Below are 23659 nucleotides of genomic sequence, written 5' to 3'. Positions count from 1 at the left end.
TTGAAAGCACCTGTCATTTTCCTCATCCTTGTTTCAGAAGTCTGAGTTAAAAGATTGCATTGATAGTAGAAAGCAGAAACTTTTACTCAAATTCCAGATACCCAGCTCAGGAAAAGATGGTAGATAATAATTTTAAGCACTTTGACTTTTCAAGGTTAGAATGCATCCTGAAAACATGGGAGTCCAGGTTTACATACTTGAAATAAACCTATGTGCCTTAAGTGACCATTACAGAATAGTTAAACTGAGCATTTTGCAATAAAGCATTTTCTATGGACAATAATGGTAATATTTGTCACCGTAATATTTGAGAGGCTAACATGTTCTTATTCAGAAACATTGTCATCTTTTTGTAGTAAAAATCCTTTGTAGTTACTTACCAATTATTTATTTGGCTTATAATGTCTTTTTCCCCATTCCAGCTTCTTATCAGTATATTTAAGGGATTCAGTTTTATGATGTACTAGTAAACATATTGCATTTTGCCAAGATGATTATGAGTCTCCACCCTTAAAATTACTCTGTGTTTACACATCATCAGTTAAGAGCCATTAACTGGTGCTAGGAAAGACAGTGAGCTATAAAATACACAAATAAGCCTGGGAGCTTCAGGACCCTGGCCTGCCTGCACCCCACTTGCTGCAGCTCCCCATCTATCAAAGTGTTCGGAAGCCTGTGCAGCCATCCTGGATTATCCCCAAAGCAGAAGCTGCCATCTTTAGGTGGGGCAGCTCCCATTATGAGATACCTGCTGGAGACTAGAAGCTCATTGTCAGGTACCTCTCATGCAAATGGAAAGAAATTAGAAATCAATGATAAAATAATTAGCAGAAATTGCTTCAACACCTAGAGACTAAATAGTATACTATTGAATGATGCTTGGATAGCAGAGGACAGCTAGGAGGAGATAAAAAAATTCTTAGAGATAAATGAGAACAATGATATATCATATCAAAATCTCTGGTACACTATGAAAGCAGTAACAAGAGGAAAATTCATTGCATGGAGTGCATTAAATAAAAGGTTAAAAAATTAACAAATAAATGACTTAACATTACATCGCAAAGCCCTAGAAAAAGAAGAACAGATCAACACCAAAAGTAACAGAAGACAGGAAATAATTAAAATTGGAACTGAAATCAAGAAATTGAAACAAAAGAAATAATTGAAAAAACTGACAAAACAAAAAGTTGGTTCTTTGAAAAAGTAAACAAAATTGATAAACCCTTAGCCCCACTGATGAAGAGGAGAGAGAAAACTCAACTTACTAAAGTTTGTGATGAAAGGAATATCACAACAGACATCAATGAAATACAAAACATAATTAGAAACTATTTTGAAAATCTATACTTCAACAAAATAGAAAATCTCAAAGACATCAATGAATTTCTAGAGACATATGATCCTCTCAAACTGAATCAGGAGGACATACACAATTTAAACAGATCAATTTCAAGCAATGAAATAGAAGAAACCATCAAAAACCTACCAACCAAGAAAAGCCTGGGACCAGTCATCTTCTATAAGACCTTCAAAGAAGAACTAATAACAATACTTCTCAAAGTATTCCATGAAATAGAAAAGGAGGGAACCCTTCCAAATTAATTCTGTGAAGTCAGTATGACCCTGATTCCAAAACCAGACAAAGACACATCAAGGAAAGAAAACTTCAGAACAATATTCCTGATGAACATAGATGCAAAAATTCTTAACAAAATTCTGGCAAACTGCATACAAAAACATATTAAAAAGATAATGCACCATGATCAAGTGGGCTTCATCCCAGGGTTACAAGGTTGGTTCAACATCTGGAAATCAATAAATGTAATTCATCACATCAATAGACTTAAAGTTAAGAATCATTCTTCTGTCATGTACATCTCATTAGAACAGACAAAATTTTAAAAAATTTAAAAAAGAATCATGATTATTTCAATAGATGCACAAAAAGCATTTGATAAAATACAATCCCCTTCATGCTCAAAACACTAGAAAAAATAGGAATAGTAGGAACATTCCTCAACATTGTAAAGGCTATCTATGCTAAGCCCATGGCCAACATCATTCTAAATGGAGAAAAACTGAAAACATTCCCTCTAAAAACTGGAGCAAGACATGGATGCCCTCTTCCACCACTTCTATTCAACATTGTCTTTGAAATATTAGCCAGAGCAATTAGATAGACCAAAGAAATTAAAGGGATACAAATAGGAAAAGAAGAACTCAATCTATAACTATTTGCCAATGACTTGATTCCATATTTAGAGGATTCAAAAAAACTCCACCAGTGAACTTCTAGACAAATAAATGAATTCAGAAAAGTTGCAGGATATAAAATCAACATGCGCAAATCTAATGCATTTCTATTCATAAGTGATGAATCCCCTGAAAGAGAAAATAGGAAAACTACTCCATTCACAATACCCTCAAAAGAAAAAAAAAATACTTGGGAATCAATCTAACAAAAGAGGTGGAAGACCTCTGCAATGAAAACTACAGAACACTATAGAAAGAAATTAAAGAAAACTTTAATATGGAAAGATCTCCCTGTTCTTGGATAGGCAGAATTAATATTGTCAAACTGGCCATCCTACCAAAAGCACTATACAGATTCAGTGCAATTCCAATTAAAATCCCAATGATGTACCTCATAGAAATAGAGGAAGCAATCATGACATCCATTTAGAAGAATAAGAGACTCAGAATAGCCAAAAAAAAAAAAAAATCTTTAGCAGGAAGAGTGAAGCAGGAGGTATCACAGTACCAGACTACACTACAGTACCAGACCAGACTACAAAGTTATAGTAACAAAAACGGCATGGTATTGGCACCAAAGAAGACAGGTAGAATAATGGTACAGAACAGAACACACAGAGACAAACCCACATAATTACAGTTATCTCATACTAGACAAAGGTGCCAAAAACATACAATGGAGAAAAGATAGCCTGTTCAACAAATGGTGCTGGGAAAACTGGAAATCCATATGCAGTAAAATGAAATTAAACCCCTCTCACCCTGCACAAAACTCAACTCAAAATGGATCAAGGACCTTGGAATTAGACCAGAGAACCTGCACCAAGTAGAAGAAAAAGGAGGCCCAAATCTTCATCATGTTGGCTTAGGACCGGACTTCCTTAACAAGACTCTCAGAGCACAAGAAATGAAAGGAATAATCAATAAATGGGATGGATTCAAACTAAAAAGCTTTTTCTCAGCAAAGTAAACAATCAATAATGTGAAAAGAGAGCCTACAGAGTGGAAGAAAATTTTTTCCACATGTACCTCAGATCGAGTACTAATCTCCAAAATTTATAAAGAACTTAAAAAACTTTACACCAAAAATACAAAGAGCCCAATCAATAAATGGGCTAAGGAACTGGGCAGACACTTCACAGAAGAAGATATACAAGTGATCAACAAATATATGAAAAGCATTCAACATCTCTAGTAATTAGAGAAATTCAATTCAAAACCACCCTAAGACTTCATCCCACTCCAATTAGAATGTCTATTATGAAGAATATAAGCAAAAATAGGTGTTGGTGGGGATATGGGGGGAAAAGTCACACTCATACTTTACTAGTGGAGTTGCAAATTGGTGCAGCCACTCTGGAAAGCAGTTTGGAGAATCCTCAGAAAACTTGGAAGGGAACCACCACTTGAGCCAGTTATCCCACTCCTAAGTTTATACCCAAAGGACTTAAAATCAGCATACTACAGTGACATAGCCACATCAATGTTTATTGCAGCTCAATTCACAATAGCTACATTGTAAAACCAACCTAGATGCTATTCAACAGATGAATGAATAAAGAAACTGTGGTATCGATCCACAATGGATATTATTAGTCATACAGAAGAATAAAATTATGACATTTGCAGATAAATGGATGGAGTTGGAGAGTATCATGCTAAGTGAAACAGGCCAATTCCAAAAATCCAAACACTGAATGTTTTCTCTGATAAGTGGATACTGATACATAACTGGGGAGGGAGCAGTAAGGGAAAAATGGAGGAGCATTGGATTGTGTAGAGATAAATGAGGGGAGGGGAGGGAGTGGGGGAAGGAAAGATATTGGAATGAGATAAGTAACATTACCCTATGAACATGTATGAGTACATGAATGGTATACATCTACAGCATGTACAACCACAGAAATGAAAATTGTACCTCATTTGTGTAATGAATCAAAATGCATTCTGTAAAAAATAAAAAAAATTCCCACAAATATATTTATGATTTGCTAGTTTTTGCTCTTTAGACATTGGGTAAAAGTATGGTAGGAAAACCAGGGTACCACGTTCTTATCCTGGCTTTCCTGCTGATATATCTATGGCTTGATTCCTATCACATTTCCTTGCATACTGCCAAATCCTTATCGGTGATTGAAATAGTGTGTGCTCAGATAAACTTGTCATTAAGCAAATGACTACTGAACACTGTTCTGAATTATGTGATTAAAAAGGTTTTAGAATAGTGATCTCTAAGGTCCTGGGAAATGTTCTCTGAAGATTCACTAAAGTCTAATCTGGGAAATCTGAAAGTCTGAATCATGGAGATGGCAGAATTATTTAAGGCTTCCTGCATCCTAACAGGGTGGAAGGCTGGAGGGGTGCGTGTATAGGGCCCATAATCCCATTCCCAAAGGAGAGCCCTTCTTTTTTTTTAATTACTATTATTTTTTATTTTTTACATACTGCGTTTTGATTCACTGTACACAAATGGAGTTCATCATTTCGTTTCTATGGTTGTGCATGATGTAGATTCATACCATTTGTGTAATCATACATGTACATAGAGTAATGATGTCTGTCTCATTCCACCATTTTTCATTACCCCCATTTCCTTCTGCATAATCTAAAGTTCCTCCATTCTCTCACTCACCACACCCCCAACCCCCATTATATATCATCATTCATTTATCAGGGAAAACATTCAGCCTTTGGTTTTTTAGGATTGGCTTATTTCACTTAGCATGTTATTCTCCAATTCCATCCATTTATCTGCAAATGCCATAATATTATTCTTCTTTATGATTGATTAATATTCCATTGTGTATGTATATCAGTTTCTTTATCCATTCATCTGTTGAAGGGCATCTAGGTTGGTTCCACAATGTAGCTATTGTGAATTGAGCTGCTATAAACATTGATGTGGCTGCGTGACTGTAATATGCTGATTTTAAGTCCTTTGGGTATAAACCTAGGAGTGGGATAACTGGCTCAAGTGATGGGTTCATTCCAAGTTTTCTAAGGAATCTCCACACTGCTTTCCAGAGTGGTTGCACCAATTTTCAAGTCCACCAGCAAAGTACAAGTGTGCCTTTTCCCCACATCCACACCAACATCTATCATCGTTTGTGTTCTTAATAATAGCCATTCTAATTGGAGTAAGACAAAATCTTAGAGTTGTTTTAATTTGCATTTCTCTAATTACTAGAGGTGTTGAACACTGTTTCATATATTTGTTGAACTCCTATAGCCCTTCTTAATTGTCCCACCTGTACATCACATTGGCAACTCCTGGCATTTTGGAGGGGACACATTTAAACCATAGCACCAGCTTCATGAAAATTGCTGTAAGTCCTGTTTTCTTTTTTTTAAATTCTTTTCATAGTTGTAGATGGACACTTTTCTTATCTCTCTTTTCTTACAGAGCGGCCTCTCCATTTTTCTACCCCAAACATACTGACTTAAACCAACAATCAGTTGATCATGTCCCACAATTTTGTGGGTCATGGACTTGGCAGGTTTGGCAGTGTGGTTCCCTATAAGAGGCATTGGCTAGGATCACTTGATTGTTTCAATTGGTGACTGATCTAGTCTGGATGGTTTCAAGATGGCTTCACCCACATGCTGGGTACCTTGGCTGTAAGGAGGACCACAGGCTCCTCTCCCCTTCCACAGAGTTGAAAAGTCTCTCCAACATGGCTGTGAACTTCTTACATGATAGCTCAGGGTTACAAGAGATGACGGAACTGCCAGCCTTCTTGAAGTAGAAGCTCAGAAGCAGTTTAGCATCACATTTTCTGTACTAAGCTGATTAAATTCAGAGCTGTCTGAACCTGTCCTTCCTGAACTGCAATTCCTAAAACCCTAATTAGGTTTTTCTAGTTGTACAGTTTCTGAGTTTGAATTAATCAACAAAGATCACGGTTTGAAAGTTTCAGAGTAAGATGTCTCTGCCACAAAGTGAAAAGTTGTACATTTTTCATCTTTTCTTTAGACTATTATGTTGGAAGGTATTTTGGTGAAAACATAGTGTTTTTAGTCTGTCTTTTCATTTTATTAGCATGACTATTATAGACTTTTTGGTAATCCAAAATATGGAAGGTTGGAAAATAAGTTTTGGACTCAAAGAAAAGGAAGGAGGTCAAGAAAATAGGTAATTGTTATTCTCACTTTGGCTTAGATTTTCTATGTAGCTCTGAACTTTTTTGAAGTAATTATTAATAAATAATTTAAGATATCCAATAACATAGAACTACAATCCAGGTTAAGAAATAAAATAGAACCAGCATAGATGAAGTCCCCTGACCTTCCCTGCTGTATCGCCTTTCCTAGCCTCCTCTGCAGAGGTGACCACATTCCAAACTTGAAATCTATCATGATTCCTTTGTACCATCACTACTTACATATATACTTATAAGTAGTAGGTATACTCAATTTCTAAACAAAGTGCATGCTTTGCAGTTTTTTTCACTTAGCCTTGTAAGATTTTTCCAGATTGATATGTATCTCTTTTTTTAAAATTGTCAAAAAATGGGGTACAACTTGTTTCTTTGGTTGTACATGAAGTAGAGGTGTACCATTTGTGAATCATACATTTACACAGGGTAATGATGTTTGATTCATTCTGTTACTTTTCCTTCCCCCCACCCCTCACACCCCTCTTTTCCCTCTGTAAAGTCCCTCCTTCCTCCATTCTTGGCTCCCTCCCACCCCCCATTGTGTATCTTCATCCCCTTCTCTAGTTCTTTTGTGTTCACTATGAAACAGTCTATCAAAATCATTCTTTCTTTGGTTAAAATAAATTAGGTTTCTCTAATATCTTATGGTTATGACAATGATATCATGACTGTTTCTGTAAGTATTTTTACTTGTGTGTGTCTGATTTGGGGTATTTATCTTCAAGTGTACTAGATATTATCAAATTAATCTCCAAAGTGACTGTGCTACTTACCATCTTACTATAGTCTCTGCATTCCTAATAACATTGGGATTGACAGTCTTTTTAAACTTTGCCATTTTGAGGTTATAAAATAATATGCCCTTGAGATCTTAGTGATAATTTTCCTGAATTCTAGTGAGTATGAACATCTTTCAGTTATTTCTGTGATTTTCTTCTTTGTTCCTAATTTTTTTTTTCAATTATTTTAGTAACAAGTTTTATTTTTTTATTTGATGATCTGCTATATCACCCAGATTAACACATTTTATTTATTTATTTTTTTTATTTTATTGTAAACAAATGGGATACATGTTATTTCTCTGTTTGTACATGGCATAAAGGCATACCATTTGTGTAATCATAAATTCACATAGAGTAATGTTGTTTGATTCATTCTGTTATTTTTTCCCTTCCCCCCACCCCTCCCACCCCTCTTTTCCTTCTATACAGAGCTTCCTTCCTCCATACTTGCCCCCCTCCCTAACCCTAACTCTAACCCTAACACTAACCCTTCCCTCCCCCCATTATATGTCATCATCCCCTTATTAGGGATATCGTTCTTCCTTTGGCTTTTTGAGATTGGCTTGTCTCACTTAGCATGATGTTCTCCAATTTCATCCATTTGCCTGCAAATGCCATAATTTTATCATTCTTTATGGCTGAGTAATATTCCATTGTATATATATACCACAGCTTCTTTATCCACTCATCAATTGAAGGGCATCTAGGTTGGTTCCACAGTCTGGCTATTGTGAATTGAGCAGCTATGAACATTGATGTGGCTGTATCTCTGTAGTATGCTGATTTTAAGTCCTTTGGGTATAGGCCAAGGAGTGGGATAGCTGGATCAAATGGAGGGTCCATCCCAAGTTTTCTAAGGAATCTCCACACTGCTTTCCAGAGTGGCTGCACTAATTTGCAGCCCCACCAGCAATGTATGAGTGTACCTTTCTCCCCACATCCTCGCCAACACCTGTTGTTGCTCGTATTCTTGATAATTGCCATTCTAATTGGGGTGAGATGGAATCTTAGTGTGGTTTTGATTTGCATTTCTCTTATTACTAGAGATGTTGAACATTTTTCCATATGTTTGTTGATTGCTTGTAGATCTTCTTCTGTGAAGTGTCTATTCATTTCCTTTGCCCATTTGTCGACTGGATTATTTTAAGTAGAGTTTATTTGGAGTAGAGTTTTTTGAGTTCTTTATAGATTCTGGAGATTAGTGCTCTATCTGACGTATGAGCAGCAAAGATTTTCTCCCACTCTGTAGGCTCTCTCTTCACATTACTGATAGTTTCCTTTGCTGAGAGAAAGCTATTTAGTTTGAATCTATCCCAGTTATTGATTCTTGCTTTTATTTCTTGTGCTATGGGAGTCCTGTTGAGGAAGCCTGATCCTAAGCCGACATGTTGAAGATCTGGACCTACTTTTTCTTCTATAATCTGCAGGGTCTCTGGTCTGATTCTGAGGTCCTTAATCCATTTTGAGTTTAGTTTTGTGCATGGTGAGAGATATGGGTATAGTTTCATTCTGTTGCATATGGATTTCCAATTCTCCCAGCACCATTTGTTGAAGAGGCTATCTTTTCTCCATTGCATATTTTTGGCCCCTTTGTCTAGTATGAGAAAATTGTATTTATTTGGGTTTGTGTCCGTGTCCTCTATTCTGTACCATTGATCTACCTTTCTATTTTGGTACCAATACCATGCTGTTTTTGTTACTATTGCTTTGTAGTAGAGTTGAAGATCTGGTATTGCAATACCCCCTGTTTCACTCTTCCTGCTAAGGATTGCCTTAGCTATTCTGGGTTTCTTATTCTTCCAGATGAATTTCATAATTGCTTGCTCTATTTCTGTAAGGTACGTCATTGGGATTTTAATTGGAATTGCATTGAATTTGTATAGCACTTTAGGTAGTATGGCCATTTTGACAATATTAATTCTTCCTATCCAAGAACATGGAAGATCTTTCCATCTTCTAAGGTGTTCTTTAATTTCTTTCTTTAGTGTTGTATAGTTCTCATTGTAGAGATCTTTCACCTCTTTTGTGAGATTGATTTCCTAATTTCATATTGAAATGTTTATCTTTTTGATCTGTACAAGTTTTTTGTTCGTTCATTTTTTTTTCAGATTCTCAGTCTTATTTTTATTATATATGTTGCAAATATCTACTTTGATGATATTTTGTTTTGATGAGGTGTTATATATTGAGAGAATGAAGCTCATCAGGCTTTGTGGTTTTGTGGTTTGCTATCTATGTGTTCTAGTGGGATTACATGCCTACAGTGAAAAGAAAGGAGTTTCAAATTTAAAAAGAAAATAAAGGAATCAACATAACAATTGATTTATTTATTGTAAATTTGTCCTTCAAATTTTCTTGGATTTTTTCCTGGACAATGTTAAATCTCAAATAATGATGACTTGATGTCATCCTGTTCAGTCTTATACACTCTTTTCTTGTCCCCTTGTGTTGTTAGGACCTCTAGTGTATTTTTAAACTACAGGCACTCATAGACATGCAGGCTTCCCCCCCCCCCCCCCGATTTTGAAAGGAATGCTTTTAACACGTCACCATTTATTATGATAATTGTCATAGGTTTTTGATAGATTCCCATTATCAAATGAAGCAAGTGACTTTTCAATCTTAGTTTGCTATGAATTTTATAATGAATAACTATTGAATTTAAATGACTATATGACGTACTTCATTTGATGACTTCTATTGAATTACACAAGTTGCTTTTCTAATACTAAAGATCTTTGTATTTCTGGAAGAAACATAACTTGGTTATTATTTAATGTTGCTGATTTCTATTCATATTGCCTGTGCTTTTTTCATTTAGGCTTTTGCATTTATGAACATGAATTTTCTTTCATGTCTCCTTTTGGTATAATATACTTTCTTCTTTTATTTCTACTCTTTTTTAAATGTCAAGGAGGGTTGGGAATTGGAAGAGGGCAAGAATTGGGTAGAACAGAGCTTGATTGGATTTTTAACAGTGGCTTCAAGTTCTGGTTTCTTTCCATCTCTTCTTTGTGTTGATGTAAGAGCCTGTATACCATCATGCAGAAGCCCTAGTGGATAACAAATGTGCAGGTGCTGAAGTTCCTTATATAAAATGGACATCCTGTGCACGTCCTCCTGCATACTATAAATCATTTCCAGACTATTTACAATGCCTAATACAGTGTAAATGTTATACAAACAATTGTTATGCAGTATTGTTTAGGGAATAATTACAAGAAAAAAAGCCTATACATTTTCAGTACAGTTACAATTAAAAAAATACTTTTAATGTGATGTTGGTTAAATCCTTGGGTAAGGAACCCATGGATATAGGGGGCTGACTATTATATAAAAAGTTAAATATCTACATTTTTGTCTTCTTTGTCTTATGGGGGCAGTACCATAAAAGTATTCCATTGTGTACTATCTCCCTCAGTTTTACCTTGTGAGTTTGAAATATTTTTTGTATATGTTTGAATCTTTTATTGTTAGTATGTATCCATATTGTTAGTATGTATCCATATTGTCAGTATGTATCCAAATGGATACATATTGTTAGTATGTATCCATGTTATTGTTAGTATGTATGGTTTGAATGATCCTGGTGGATTGGAATCATGCCATACTCTGTCTCCCTCACAATGAATTTTTACTTAACATCTATTTATCTGCTATTAATGCTGATTTTTTAGTTGGCATTCTTTTTATATGTTTGTTTTCCCCTTTTACTTTCAGTGCTTTTTCAAACTTGTTTTGGATATAGCATCTATAAAAGTACTTTTATCTGAATTTATTTATTCAAATGTAATCTGATTATCTTTGTTCTAAAAGTCTTTAAACCATGTGATAATTGACAAGGCTTTCTTCCCTGAGGTTTTGCGCTTTCCGTTTGGTCTTTTTTTCTATGTCCTACTTCCTCGGATCCCTCAAAAGCAGGTGTATTCTTTCTTTGTTGTCTGAACAGAGGACTTCTGGTCCCATCCTTGTTTCCTCCTCAGTACTGTATTGGTAGTTACACATTCTATATTGCTTTGGCAGTACCTGTTAAATTTTAATTCTCATACCCAACTCAAAGGGACATTTTATATCTTGGGCCTAATTCGCATTCATCTTATTCATGTCATCATTTTCATAACTTCCCTCTAAAACTGTTTTCCTAGGTTTCACAGGTTACATGGATATTGCTTCTCCTGCTTCCCCTGCTTCCCCTACTTCCCCTAATTGCTGAGCTTCCTGGCAGGAGCTGGTGTTTCCAAGCTGGTCAATAGAGGCTGTTTACTCTCCTTGCTGCTTTGCCCACTTTGCCCTTTGCCCTTTCCAGTTCAGTGAAAAGTAGTTAGCTCTGGGGAGTGTGCAAAAGCCATTCTGCTTGACACTATTCTCAGCACTCTTCTCTTTTCCTGTATCCTGAGGTTTCATCTTATTGGACTTTGAAAGGAAAGAACAAAATCATAACTGCTGATTAGTTCATAGTGAAATCTGATCCAATAGCAAGACAAGTCACAGACATCATTTTTGACTCTTAATACAAATTGAACATTCCTAATCCAGAAATATAAAACCCCAAATGCTCCAAAACCTAAAAATTTTTCATCTCCAACATATTGCAAGTGAAAAATTCCACTTCATGGAACATGCACAAAATTACTTAAAAAATCATATGATGGGGGGAGGGAGGGGTTAGTGTTAGGGTTAGAGTTAGGGTTAGGGAGGGGGGCAAGAATGGAGGAAGGAAGGACTGTATAGAGGGAAAAGAGGGGAGGGAGGGGTGGGGGAAGGGAAAAAATAACAGAATGAATCAAACAACATTACCCTATGTAAATTTATGATTACACAAATGGTATGCCTTTACACCATGTACAAACAGAGAAACAACATGTATCCCATTTGTCTACAATAAAAAAAAATCATATGAAACTATCTCCAGGCTATGTGTATTATAAGGTAGATGTGAAAAATGAACAAATTTTGTGTTTAGACTTGGATTTTATCCTAAAAATATGTCATCATGTGTATGTACATATTCCAAAATTTGAAAAAATGTGACATTCAAACCATTTCTGGTCCCAGGCATTTTAGATAAGGGATACACAACTTGAATTTGCTATTAGTGTAAAAGTTAGTATTTGATTGAACATAATTGTTCATATAGCACAACAAAAATGTTGTTTTCTCTTATCATTTATAAGACATTGCTGTATCTTCCTAAAGGTGTATATAGTGTTACTCAACCTAGAAGTGAGAGAAAAAAGAAACGGATAGTGAGAGATTTAGTTTTGTTCTTGCCTTCTCAATAGCAAAGTAACTTCTGGAAGGTGATTTCATGTTGTGAACTTTTACCTCCGTGGGCCTTGGGCTCTTTATCTGTAAAATGATGTGGGAGGATGTATGAGTTAGTTACTGTTGTGTAATAAATTAGACCCAAACTTAATGGCTTAACATCATAAGCCCTATTTTCTTGCAGTTTCTATAGTTAAAAATCTAGGCTTGGTTTAGCCAGGTGCCTCTGTCTCTGAGTATCTCAGAAGGCTACATTCAAGGATTCTTCTGGAATTATGATGATCTTTGCCAAGGTTGCTGATGTGATTGTTGTCAGGACCTAGCTTCTTGGGGGTTGTGGAACTGAGAACCTCAGTTCCTTTCTGGGTACTAGCTGGGGACTTCTCTCAGTTCCTCACCAATCGGGCCTTTTTATTATAGGACGACTCACTTCTTCCAGAGTCAGTATTCCAATAGAGAAAGTGAAAGGGAGAAAGCAAGATAGAAAACACAATCTTTCTGTGATCTGTTCTGTGAAGTCAATCCCATTAGTTTCTATTAGCTGCAAGACCCTAGTCCATCCCAAATGAAGACTTGAGATTTATAGGTCCTTTTTTCTAATTAGATTGGTTTCTTTTCCCAAATTAGTTGGTGTGAGAAAGGGATTATATTCATTTTACTCTCACTTGACTTAGTTATTAATTGTGGCATAAGACAGGCACTTATTTAAAGGAAGGATTAGAATCTGAGTGTAAGGAAAAATTACTTTCTACCTTGGTAGGAGTCAAGAGCCTGTAGATATGTCACATGTATGGAATACATATGAATATGCAATATATATATTTAGAAGTCAATGCAAAATTTGTTTGATCAAAATATTCTGAGTGAAGTTGATTCCTGAGTATTGTTTTTAAAAGTCAAAGCTAATATAAGTGAAGCGTTGTTTATAATTTTGGATTACTGGTGATGCAACTATATTATAATTTGGAATTTTAAAAATATTTATGAGTTTCAATGTGATGAAAGATATGGAATGCATTGTGCTTCCTCTACTTTTCCATAGGAAGGACACTGGCCAGAAAAATTCCTTATGAGTAGAAGCCATTGGGGATGTAACATGATTTCCTCTAATGATTAGTTTTCTTATTTGTAAAATGAAGTCCTTGATGTCCCAACCTCAAATCAGGTGATCCTTATTTTCTGAAGTATAGTGTTCCACAACTGAATGAAGTCATCTTGCCTCATCTCTTGTTTCAGGCCACATGTGACCTGCGTGGCTGCTGTTGGGAACCTCAGGGAGCCATAAGTATTCCGTGGTGCTACTATTCCAAAAATCATGGCTACCGAGTGCTGGGGGACGCTGTAAGCACAAATGCAGGTGAGGGACCCAGCCGGGAGGCAGCAGCCCCAGGCCCTCTGGCGGTTGGCTTTGCATCCCCCAAAGACCTGTGGCAGCATGCAGGGACTGCTTTGCTGCCACACCACCACGTGACAGAGGTGGGCGCTGTTCCTGTCAAGAAGTGGAACTTATTTTGGCACCAAGCAACAATCCCTCTCTGTCTTGGGAGTCCAGAAACCATGTTCTCTTTCTAGCTTAACCTTTTTGTACCCTTGTGAACTTACATAATCATCATGATCTTTACAGTTCTCAAGTTTATCTCTTTTAAAGTGGGTGATTTGAACTTAGTGCTCCCTGAGATTGATTCCAACTCTAGTCTTAGGTTTTACAAAATGAAAGCAATTCTGGTTTTATAAAAATGTTAAAAAAGTTACTAGTTAGTGTCGATGCTCATGGCTGATCATGCCCTCTTATTCCTCCAAACCCTAAAATGAAGAGCCTCTTCATGAACACTGTGGGGGTAACAGCTGGTGACTATGGGGAGGCTTCTAGAATGAAGAATAAGACCTGTTCCCCTTCTAGATGCCCTTGGCCTGATGGGCTTTTCCATAAGGCCTCAGCTCTCACCTGATTTGCTGTTGAATTAGGGAGATGACCTTAATGTGCATAATCATCTGTATGGAATATGAAAACAACTGAGAAGGAATAATGGATATCTGCTGAAGTGTGAAGAGTATCTGATCAACACAGAATGAGTCTGTTAGAATAAGAATTAAACTTCTGGGGTGTTCCAATCATGTTTGTATAAGAGACACATAGATTTTGGCATAAGTTAACAATAGTTCTTAGCTTTGGGATCTGACCTAAGGATAGCATGTGTGTATGCATATCTCTGCCTCTTCTCTTCTTTGGCAAATAAGACATTTTCATCAGTTCCTTACATAAAGCTTAATTTTTCTGTGGCTGTTATTTGCAAATGTACTGCACCAGATATAAAAACCTTTTCTCCACTGCATGTTAGGATTCACAGTCCAGTTGAAAACTCTGCCTTCTTCATCCCCATTTGGAAATGATATTGACAACGTCCTTCTCACAGCGGAATACCAGACATCTAACCGCTTCCACTTTAAGGTTGTAGTTTGTTTACTTTAAAAAAAGTCTTTCTAAGAGGCTCTTTTCCCTGCCTTATGACTCCAGTTTTGACTAGGTAGAAAACTTTGCTAATATAGGTATTTTTCTCTGTTGTCATTATTATTTAAAACTTGTACATTGAAGTCATCTATAGTGTTCCTTCTACGTGATAATTTTCTAAATAAATATTACAGAGTTCATTGATGCACTTTTACTTTCACTTGTTTGCCCTAGATACTATGTGAAATGTAGTAATTAGCCAAAATCAAGCAAAAACAACATAAGAAGAAAGGAATAAGAATTATCCCAGCTTTGAATTTTCTAGGGATGAGCCATCTCTGCAGACTTGCAGTATTTAAGGCTAACTCATACTCAATAGTTACTCATTTCAAGTTGGTAATGTAATGAATACATATTCTTAGACATAATGCAAGTTCAATTGGTGCATGATTTCCAGTATCGTTGGCACTGGGAAGCACTGGTGTTGATAGAGACAATTATATTTTGGAAAATCAGGAAGGTTTTGATTTTGGCTTTCTTTCTACTCATCTCTCTGTTCAGTTGACTGACCAAACCAAGGGCAGGTATGAAGTGCCCCATGAACATGTACAGCCCTTCAATGAAAATGCTGCTGCTTCCTTGAACTATGAAGTTGAGGTCTCTAAACAGTCATTTAGCATCAAGGTGACCAGAAGAAGCAACAATCGTATTCTGTAAGTTTTGAACACCTTTCTGGGGGTGGGAGTAGGAAGGGGATGATGAAGGGAGGTGTGTGTCTGGAGGAAGGGTGCATTTCAACTATTCCTGAAGGTTGTGAGCACACAATTATGAATGATTCTGCCTCCAAACGTATACATATTTTCTCTTTTTCTCCCTTCTATTTGCATAATCATTTTTTTTCCTCTGCATTTTTCCCTGATATATCTAACCATCTGCCCACCAGTAAATATTTACTAGCCTGTGAACACATAAGTATAGTGTTTTGGTCATAAGATTAGGTGTCTGGGGGGCAAATATGAGAAATGCACCATGTTGTATCTGCCTTAGAGGAGTCTAGATGTCTTGGCATCCATGGTAAAATGTAACAGGGGCAAATGGGACTGTAAGTAGAGACCATTGGTCACTGGGTATAAAGAACACTTTTAAGGCAGTTATGTTCTCTCCACCTCACTTGCCCACCCATTCCTGTGTTTTCTGTCTGTGTATAGGTTCGACTCAAGCATCGGGCCCCTCCTGTTTGCTGATCAGTTCCTGCAGCTCTCCATCCGCCTACCGAGTGCTAATGTGTATGGTCTGGGAGAACATGTGCACCAACAGTACCGGCATGACATGAATTGGAAGACCTGGCCCATATTTAACAGGGACACAACCCCCAATGAGGTAAGCATTCAGGATGGGCTTTTTTCACTGAAGATTGTAGTTTCATACTTGAAGGTGACTTCTAGAGGTGCAGTTTAGTAGTGAGGCATAAGATTCTGGGCTTGCATTCTGACTTTGTTACGTGTTATATGGTTATGGGCAAGTTATTCACCTCTTTGTGTCTTCATTTCCTCATCTTTAAAATGGGGGTAATGTATTTATCTCATAGGGTTGTCATGAGGATTAAAGGAGTAAATCATGAGGAGTTAAGTATCCAGAAGAATGTCTGTCCCATAGAAAATGTTCAGTAAATGCCAACTACTTTACATTATATTTTCCCTTTGAATTAACCAGTTGTGGAGAAAATGTCACTAAAAACTTTAGTCTGAGTAATAGTTAATTATGATATGCCTAATTTTAAGTTGACCTTTAAAAAAAATCACTGACTTATCACCTTTGTCAGTGAAATAGGATAAAGTTCCAGCCAAAGAAATGTATGAATTAATTTTTTGTGTAAAGAATAATTGGGATAGGGAACAAATTGTTTGTTGTTTCTACTATTTTTCAAATTATATTTTCATTTGTTTGTTGTTTTGATTGCCAAAATTTGAGGCAACACTATTTTCTCAGCTTAGAAATTCTCCATGGTTCAGGAGCTTTCCTGAGTAAACAGAACTTAGTTATAGTGTGTAACTAAGAGACCTGCATGAAAAGAGATCACGGCAATAATTTATTAAGCAGTTGTTTTATGTATTATTTCTATATAGCAAAAGAATTCAGAAAAATAACAATAATTTCCTTATTTAACAGACAAAATGAGGTTCAGAGAAGCAGATTAATAGTCCAAAGTAAAATGGTTTTTACTTAGTAGATAAAGAATCTAATCTTTACTCGCCTAAAATCCATGCTCTTAGCTATACAAATGCCCGTCAGAAAAGCAGTAAACGTGGACTCAGGACAGCTGGTGATAATCACTTATTAAGGAGCCTCGGATCCTTTCCACTCGAAGTGTGTAGCACAGGCACCACCATGTTGAGAGATGTGGGCTCTCGGTTCCTCCCGCCAACTATTGAATTAGAATCCTTATGTAACTGAGGTGCCTGTGTAATTCTTATGTCCGCCAAACTTTAAGAAATACTGTTCTAGGAAAATGATTCTCAGCTGAAACTAAACATGGTAACCATCTGGGGAGATTAAAAAGCATAGCAATGTCTACTTCCATTCCTAGGAGTGCTCTTAATTGGTCTGGCTGCTGTCTGGGTTCAGACCTCCTATTCTGGTATCTAGAAAACTAGTCTAGATTAGAGCTTCATCTAGTTGCTGATTTGTATTAGACTTGTAAAGCTCTTGCTGCAGGTCAGGTTGTCAGGTCGAGGTAAGCCTCTTTGAAAGGAGAGTTGTTTGGAATTATGCTTTCAGAATTCTTCCACCTAACAAGTAATCACAACCTGCACATACTTACTAAATGAGTGCTCATAGCTGACTCACTGGATAAGAAAACACCAGTTCACCTGTAATATCAACTAAATAGAGACCCTGCCTTCTAGAATTTGTTTGCATCTTCTTTGGCCATGAGTTTCCCCACATGATTAAGACTGATTTTCTAAGCTAATCCAGCAATGCAATGTTTAGACTACTTAGTAGTAATATTTGATTTTTAATTTTCTTTCTGCAGGATGGAACTAACTTGTATGGCACTCAGACATTTTTCCTGTGCCTTGAAGATGCTAGTGGATTATCCTTTGGGGTGTTTCTGATGAACAGCAATGCCATGGGTAAAGGACTAAAGGGATATTAACGCAAAAGAAAACATACACAACAACAATATTTTAGTCTTTTTCTTATAGCAATATGATAAATAGGAATAAATCCCTTTAAGAGTGATTGAGCTATTGCTTAGGACCTTATGTTTTCTAGTTATTCTGTCCCTTTCTCATTGACCTATTGACCACATGGTAGCCACATGTAAGGGTTTTTTTTCCCTAGCTTCTCACTTTCCTGAATCCTGTTGCCTCCAGTGGATGATTTTCTGCTATAGAGTTAAAGCTAACCCTTCCCTATAATCTATTCTGAGACAGTTTCTACCAGTTGGTTCTTCTTCCTCTTTAAACTTCCATTCAGTAGACTCCAGTGGCAGCTCCAGGAGAATCACCAAAGGACAATTCTCTATCCTTTTCTTAATTGAGAAACATTAGATTACATCAGTACTTCTCAAAGTGTGGTCCGTGCATTGTTCACAGACTGTTTCAGGTCCTACCGTAAGATCAGTATGGACATTGATAGGAGGTACTGCTGTAGCATCCAAGTGCATGAATGAACTTTCTTCAAATAATTCATTTTCATGTTCTTTTACAAAAGTATCCATTTGCAGTGAAGTGAAAATTAAATTTTCAAAAAAGGATCTGATTCTTTATCACAGTTTGTTTGGGAAGCACTCTAGGTGATATAAAATGATCCTAGAAAACCTGATAGCCAAAGAATAGATTGAAAGAACACAGGACTATGCAGTTTTAGGTTGTTGAAGGAATCAGGAAACAAGCCAAGTCAGACTTAGTGGTGAAGCCACAAGACGCTAGGTAGTCTGCCTGTGACCAAAGAGTATGTCAGTAGATATTGAGGTCCTTTGTCTCTACATACAAACCAAGGCAAAAAACCAAATTCCTAAGAATGGTGATTGGCACTTAAAAGGATTTTGAATTTATGTGTAATCTCTGAATTTTTTTTAGCTTGACTCTTGTTTGATGTGAGATTCACTGAGGTTAGTACCTCAGTACGTCTAGGTGGGTTATACTCTTGCCATAAGGAAGGAATATGGGGTTAGGACAACATGTGGTTGTGAAATTCAGAAAGGGAAAAATTTCCCTCTACCTCTTAGATTTAATTCTTAGATTTAAATTCTCAGGTTTAATTCTGCTGAGACAGATCAGCAAGGAAAAGGCAGTTTATTTACAAGTGCTGCGTACAGGAGGGTGTAGTGATGAGTAACTGAAAAGGATGGTCAGCTTTTGAGGCTTATCCACCAACTTGTAAGGGAAGGGAAGAAAGACATTTATTCAGAAGTGAGTGACCCTTTGAAAACAGGTCGGCTCTTGGAGGAATCGATGGGAGATGTAATAGTCTTACGACAATGTCTATTGGTGCTTATTGCCTCAAAGAAAATGAGAGCTGCTCCTAGGAAGGGAATTTATGACAACCGAGTTCTTCTAGAGGTGCTACTTTTTAGGCAGATCAGGGATTTCTGTAGCAAATATCTTCAGTCCCAAATAATTTTTATGCTCATGGCTTATTTTGGATCCCTGGTTACTTTTTCATCAGAGCCTGGATCCTGGCACAAGGAGATAAGACACTCAGTCACCTCTCATTTAGTCTGTCTGCAAACAAAGGCTTTGGCTTCCATGGGGAGTGGAAGTGGACTTTCAGCATGAGAGTATGGCCCTTTGTATGCAAAATGTGAGGCATTAAGCTCACTCTAGTAATATTGAGATAATTAGTGATCCTCATGTCCAAAATTTTGTGGTTATTATTCTTTTTTTAATATATATTTTTAGATGTCAATGGACCTTTTTTTATTTATTTACATGAAGTACTGAAAATAGAACTCAGTGCCCCTTATACATGCTAGGCGAGTGCTCTACCACTGAGCTACCACCCTAGTCCATATTCTTGAAGAAATTCTAATTTTTATTTCTTCTTTTCCGATCATTTCAGAGGTCACCCTCCAGCCAACCCCAGCAATCACTTACCGCACCACTGGGGGCATTCTTGACTTCTATGTGTTCTTGGGAAACACACCAGAGCAAGTTGTTCAAGAATATCTAGAGGTAAACTTATGATGCTGCATTTGTGACAGGAAGCCAACCCAGTATTCAAGAAGAGTAAACCTTCATCTTTCATATTTCTCTCAGCTCATTGGACGGCCAGCTCTACCTTCATACTGGGCACTTGGATTCCACCTCAGCAGGTATGAGTATGGAACCCTAGAAAACATGAAGGAAGTCTGGAACAGAAACCGGGCAGCGCAACTCCCTTATGTAAGTGAGGTTTTAAATGATTCTCTAAAAAATCAAGAAATTCCCTGGAGAAATGAATAAGAACAGCTGCTTGTTCTTTCACTCCCTGAAGTTTGGGGCTTTTTAAAAGTAATAAAAAGATTTCTTCTATATATTTAGAATACTAGACTTTTTGTTGGATAACTTTTTTCAAGGAACCCTAGATTTTTTTTTAGTAGAAAGTAGTACTTACAGACTATCATTCTGGGTTAGAAGGCAACCCATATGCCTCTATTTGTCTTATCGTATATTTTATCAGTAAAATTTTCTCATACGTATGTACTGACTACAGTTTATATAATGGGTTTTAATTTTAGTTCTTAAGATAATTCTCTCTCTAGTTTGGGTTATAATATTTTAATACTTCTCAGTGTAGATTTTCTTACCATAGATATGTTCTTGGTTGGATGGTTTTGACTCAAAAGTGTCACGGCAGGGGCTGACCATAAGGATGATGTTGTGTCTTCAGAAGTTCCTCTAAGATTCTGGTATAAGCTTGATTCTTAGATTTATGGTCAGGTAATGAATGATGCAGATTCCTCATCCCCCTGTGCCTTGCTGATTAATATGCTTTAAAAATATTTTAAGGGAAAATTAAGTAAAGGTAGTAATACTAGACCCCAAGGATTTAGACAGAAAGGAAGATATTCTGGATGCAGCCCTGAATCATCTAGGTTAGCATCCTTCTTTCACAGACAAGAGACTGAGGCTAAGTTAGGGGGAGCCTGACCAAGACCACACAGCCAGTTGGTGACATAACTGGCACTACATAATTAAATAAACAGGTTTCGGATCCACCTGCATCTTCATTGGTATTCTGACTGCTATTGAGTTGGCAGTAAGCACAGATTGCCCTTCTGTGTAGTGTGGTGTTTTTGTATTTGAAGCAGAGTTTCAATAGAAAGTTTGAAATTGAGGCTAAAAAAGTTCATAAATATGAAATGTAAAAGAAAGTGCTTAACAGAATTGAGATTCAAAAAGCCTAGGACCAATAGGAGAAAGTAGAAGGTAAGAGTGGTCCAAGACATTTGGGTGGGCAAATCAACTCTCCATTTTGGCCACAGGCCCCATTACTCCTTATTCTACATGCCTTAGCAACTTTATGCATGAGGAATGGAGATGGGGGAGGAATAACAGAGAAGTGGCATAGGCAGAACTGATCATAAGAAAATTGCTGAAATAATGAGAGCTACCGTGTAATGAATTCTTTTGGCAGGTCAATGCTCAATGCCATCTTTAGTTGTATCAAAAATCCCATTTTAGTATTACAATGCTATTTAAGATTATAAACCCCATTTAATACAAGATAACCAGAGGAACTGACTTTCAAGCTCAAGTCTCTAACCTTATAGTGGTTTCTACTTTTGATGTCATTCTTCTTACACACATATAAAGTCCTTTCCTTCTTAAGTGTGTGGGGAATGACAGAATTGGACTCTTACTAATGCACAGTGAAGTGAGATGTCAAAGGGAACATTGAGACATGGAATTAAAAGCTACTAACTGAGTTGAATATATGTGACAAATTCTGCCCATTTTAACTGGGAAAAAGAATGTAGTATATACATGTAATAAAAGATTTATATGCTTTGAATGGGGAATGAGGTTTCAGAAGAGATGCAGAGGGAAAAGCCCAAAAGTCTCTGGGAAAAGTCTCTTCTTCTCCATCCTACTCCCTTGGAGAAGACACCTGGGTTTTAGAGTAAGAGTAATGTCATTCTGGATCCACTATTTTCACACAGATGAATTAGGAAAGAATAACACCAAAGACTTAAAGTAGAAGAGAAGTTCAATTTATTAATTATAGTGGTAAAATGAGAGAGAAGTTGAAGATGAGACAGTACCTTACTCTTTTTATCTCGAGGTCAAAGTGAATAGCCTCAGTGATTTGTCATAAATGATGCCTGATTATATAGGTGGAGGTTGGCCTTAGGGAAATAATAGGACATTCATTTTTTAAATTCCTCTGGGAAAAGAAGCACTTAGATGCCAGGGACTAATTAAGACTGTTTAGAGTCCAGCACAGAGTTGGCATTTATCTTAACACTGGTGATAATTCGAATGACCCATTTGAACAGGGAAATGCCCCGATGCTGAATTGTGGACTTTGTATTCTTCAGGATGTTCAACATGGTGACATTGATTATATGGATGAGTGGAGGGACTTCACGTATGACCCAGTGGATTTTAATGGCTTCCCTGAGTTTGTTAAGGAGTTGCACAATAATGGACAGAAATTCGTCATCATTGTGGTATGTACTGCCTTCCTTTTTCTCAGAAATCAGGGATCTGCTCATCCTGACCATTACACTCACATCCTCCTCTTGGTCCCCCAACTCCAAGTCTCCTTTGAGTTTCTCCATTGTGTTTTCCCCCCTCTTAGGATCCAGCCATCTCCAACAACTCTTCCCAGAGCAATCCCTATGGCCCATACGACAGGGGCTCTGCTATGAAGATATGGGTGAATAGCTCAGATGGAGTGAATCCACTCATTGGGGAGGTAACTTAATGGGGAAGCTGGGACTGGTAGAGGGCTGGGACAGTGTGTTTGTGTGTGTGCGGGGGGGGGGGGGTTGTTTTGTACATTTTAAGATAACTTGTAGATGCTGAGGAAAAACTTTCCTTTGACCTTTCATCCCCCAATACCTCCCCACAAACCTAGCTCTTGCATGCCTTCCCTAGCCAGGCCCATTAACCAGCAGCTCACACTGAATGTCCACTTCCACACCTCAGCTCCTCTCAATGCTGACCACGGTCTCCTTCTTCCTCCATCACTTCATTGACACTGCTCTGGCAAATAGCACTAGTTCCCTCTTACTGGTGAATCCAATGGAAATGTTCACGCCTCCTTACTCTCTTTTTGTAGTATTTGGTAAGTTTGACTACTTCTTTCTCAAATCTTTATTTGGCCTTTTTTCCCCAGGAAGGCATTATTTACTACTTCACTTCTAATACTTCTGAGGACCCTTTCAGAGTATATTGTCTGAGCAAAATTGGACAGGGAAGGAATAGAGAAGAGTAAGTGATATTAGAGTCCACAGAATGTAATGGGTCAGTTGAAGTTTATACAAACCACTTTCCCATTTACTTTTCTTAGAATTGAGAGCAGAGAAAGTTGTAGGGAAGGGGAACATAGTTGAAGATCAGCAAGTTAAACAATACCTTTCCCCCATCGATTCACTTATTAAGGACTTAACACCCCCCCCCCTTTTTATTGTAAACAAATGGAGTACAACTTGTTTCTCTGGAAAGGGAGCTTAACCAGTTTTTAAAAACAAAATTTTCCTCAAGTGACAATTCAAGGGGGCCCTGGTATTTATTCTCAATATTCTGAGTGGTTCA

At 37.1% G+C, this 23659-nt stretch overlaps 1 protein-coding gene across 1 annotated transcript in view; it reads left to right on the top strand.

Moving 5' to 3' along the window:
• Positions 1–23659, top strand: part of MGAM (maltase-glucoamylase) — a 130060-nt gene that overhangs the window by 18875 nt on the left and 87526 nt on the right. The window contains exons 4-12 of the mRNA XM_079152536.1: positions 13697–13817; positions 14800–14909; positions 15471–15622; positions 16118–16289; positions 17944–18043; positions 19977–20089; positions 20174–20299; positions 22438–22569; positions 22701–22817. Of these exons, the coding sequence (XP_079008662.1) occupies positions 13697–13817; positions 14800–14909; positions 15471–15622; positions 16118–16289; positions 17944–18043; positions 19977–20089; positions 20174–20299; positions 22438–22569; positions 22701–22817 (1143 nt within the window). The remainder of the gene's footprint in view (positions 1–13696; positions 13818–14799; positions 14910–15470; positions 15623–16117; positions 16290–17943; positions 18044–19976; positions 20090–20173; positions 20300–22437; positions 22570–22700; positions 22818–23659) is intronic.

This window comes from Sciurus vulgaris, assembly GCF_902686455.1.
Source record: "Sciurus vulgaris genome assembly, chromosome: 8".
Taxonomy (NCBI): domain Eukaryota; kingdom Metazoa; phylum Chordata; class Mammalia; order Rodentia; family Sciuridae; genus Sciurus; species Sciurus vulgaris.
The sequence above is the reverse complement of the archived record's forward strand: the minus strand, read 5'-3'. Positions and strand labels throughout refer to the sequence as shown.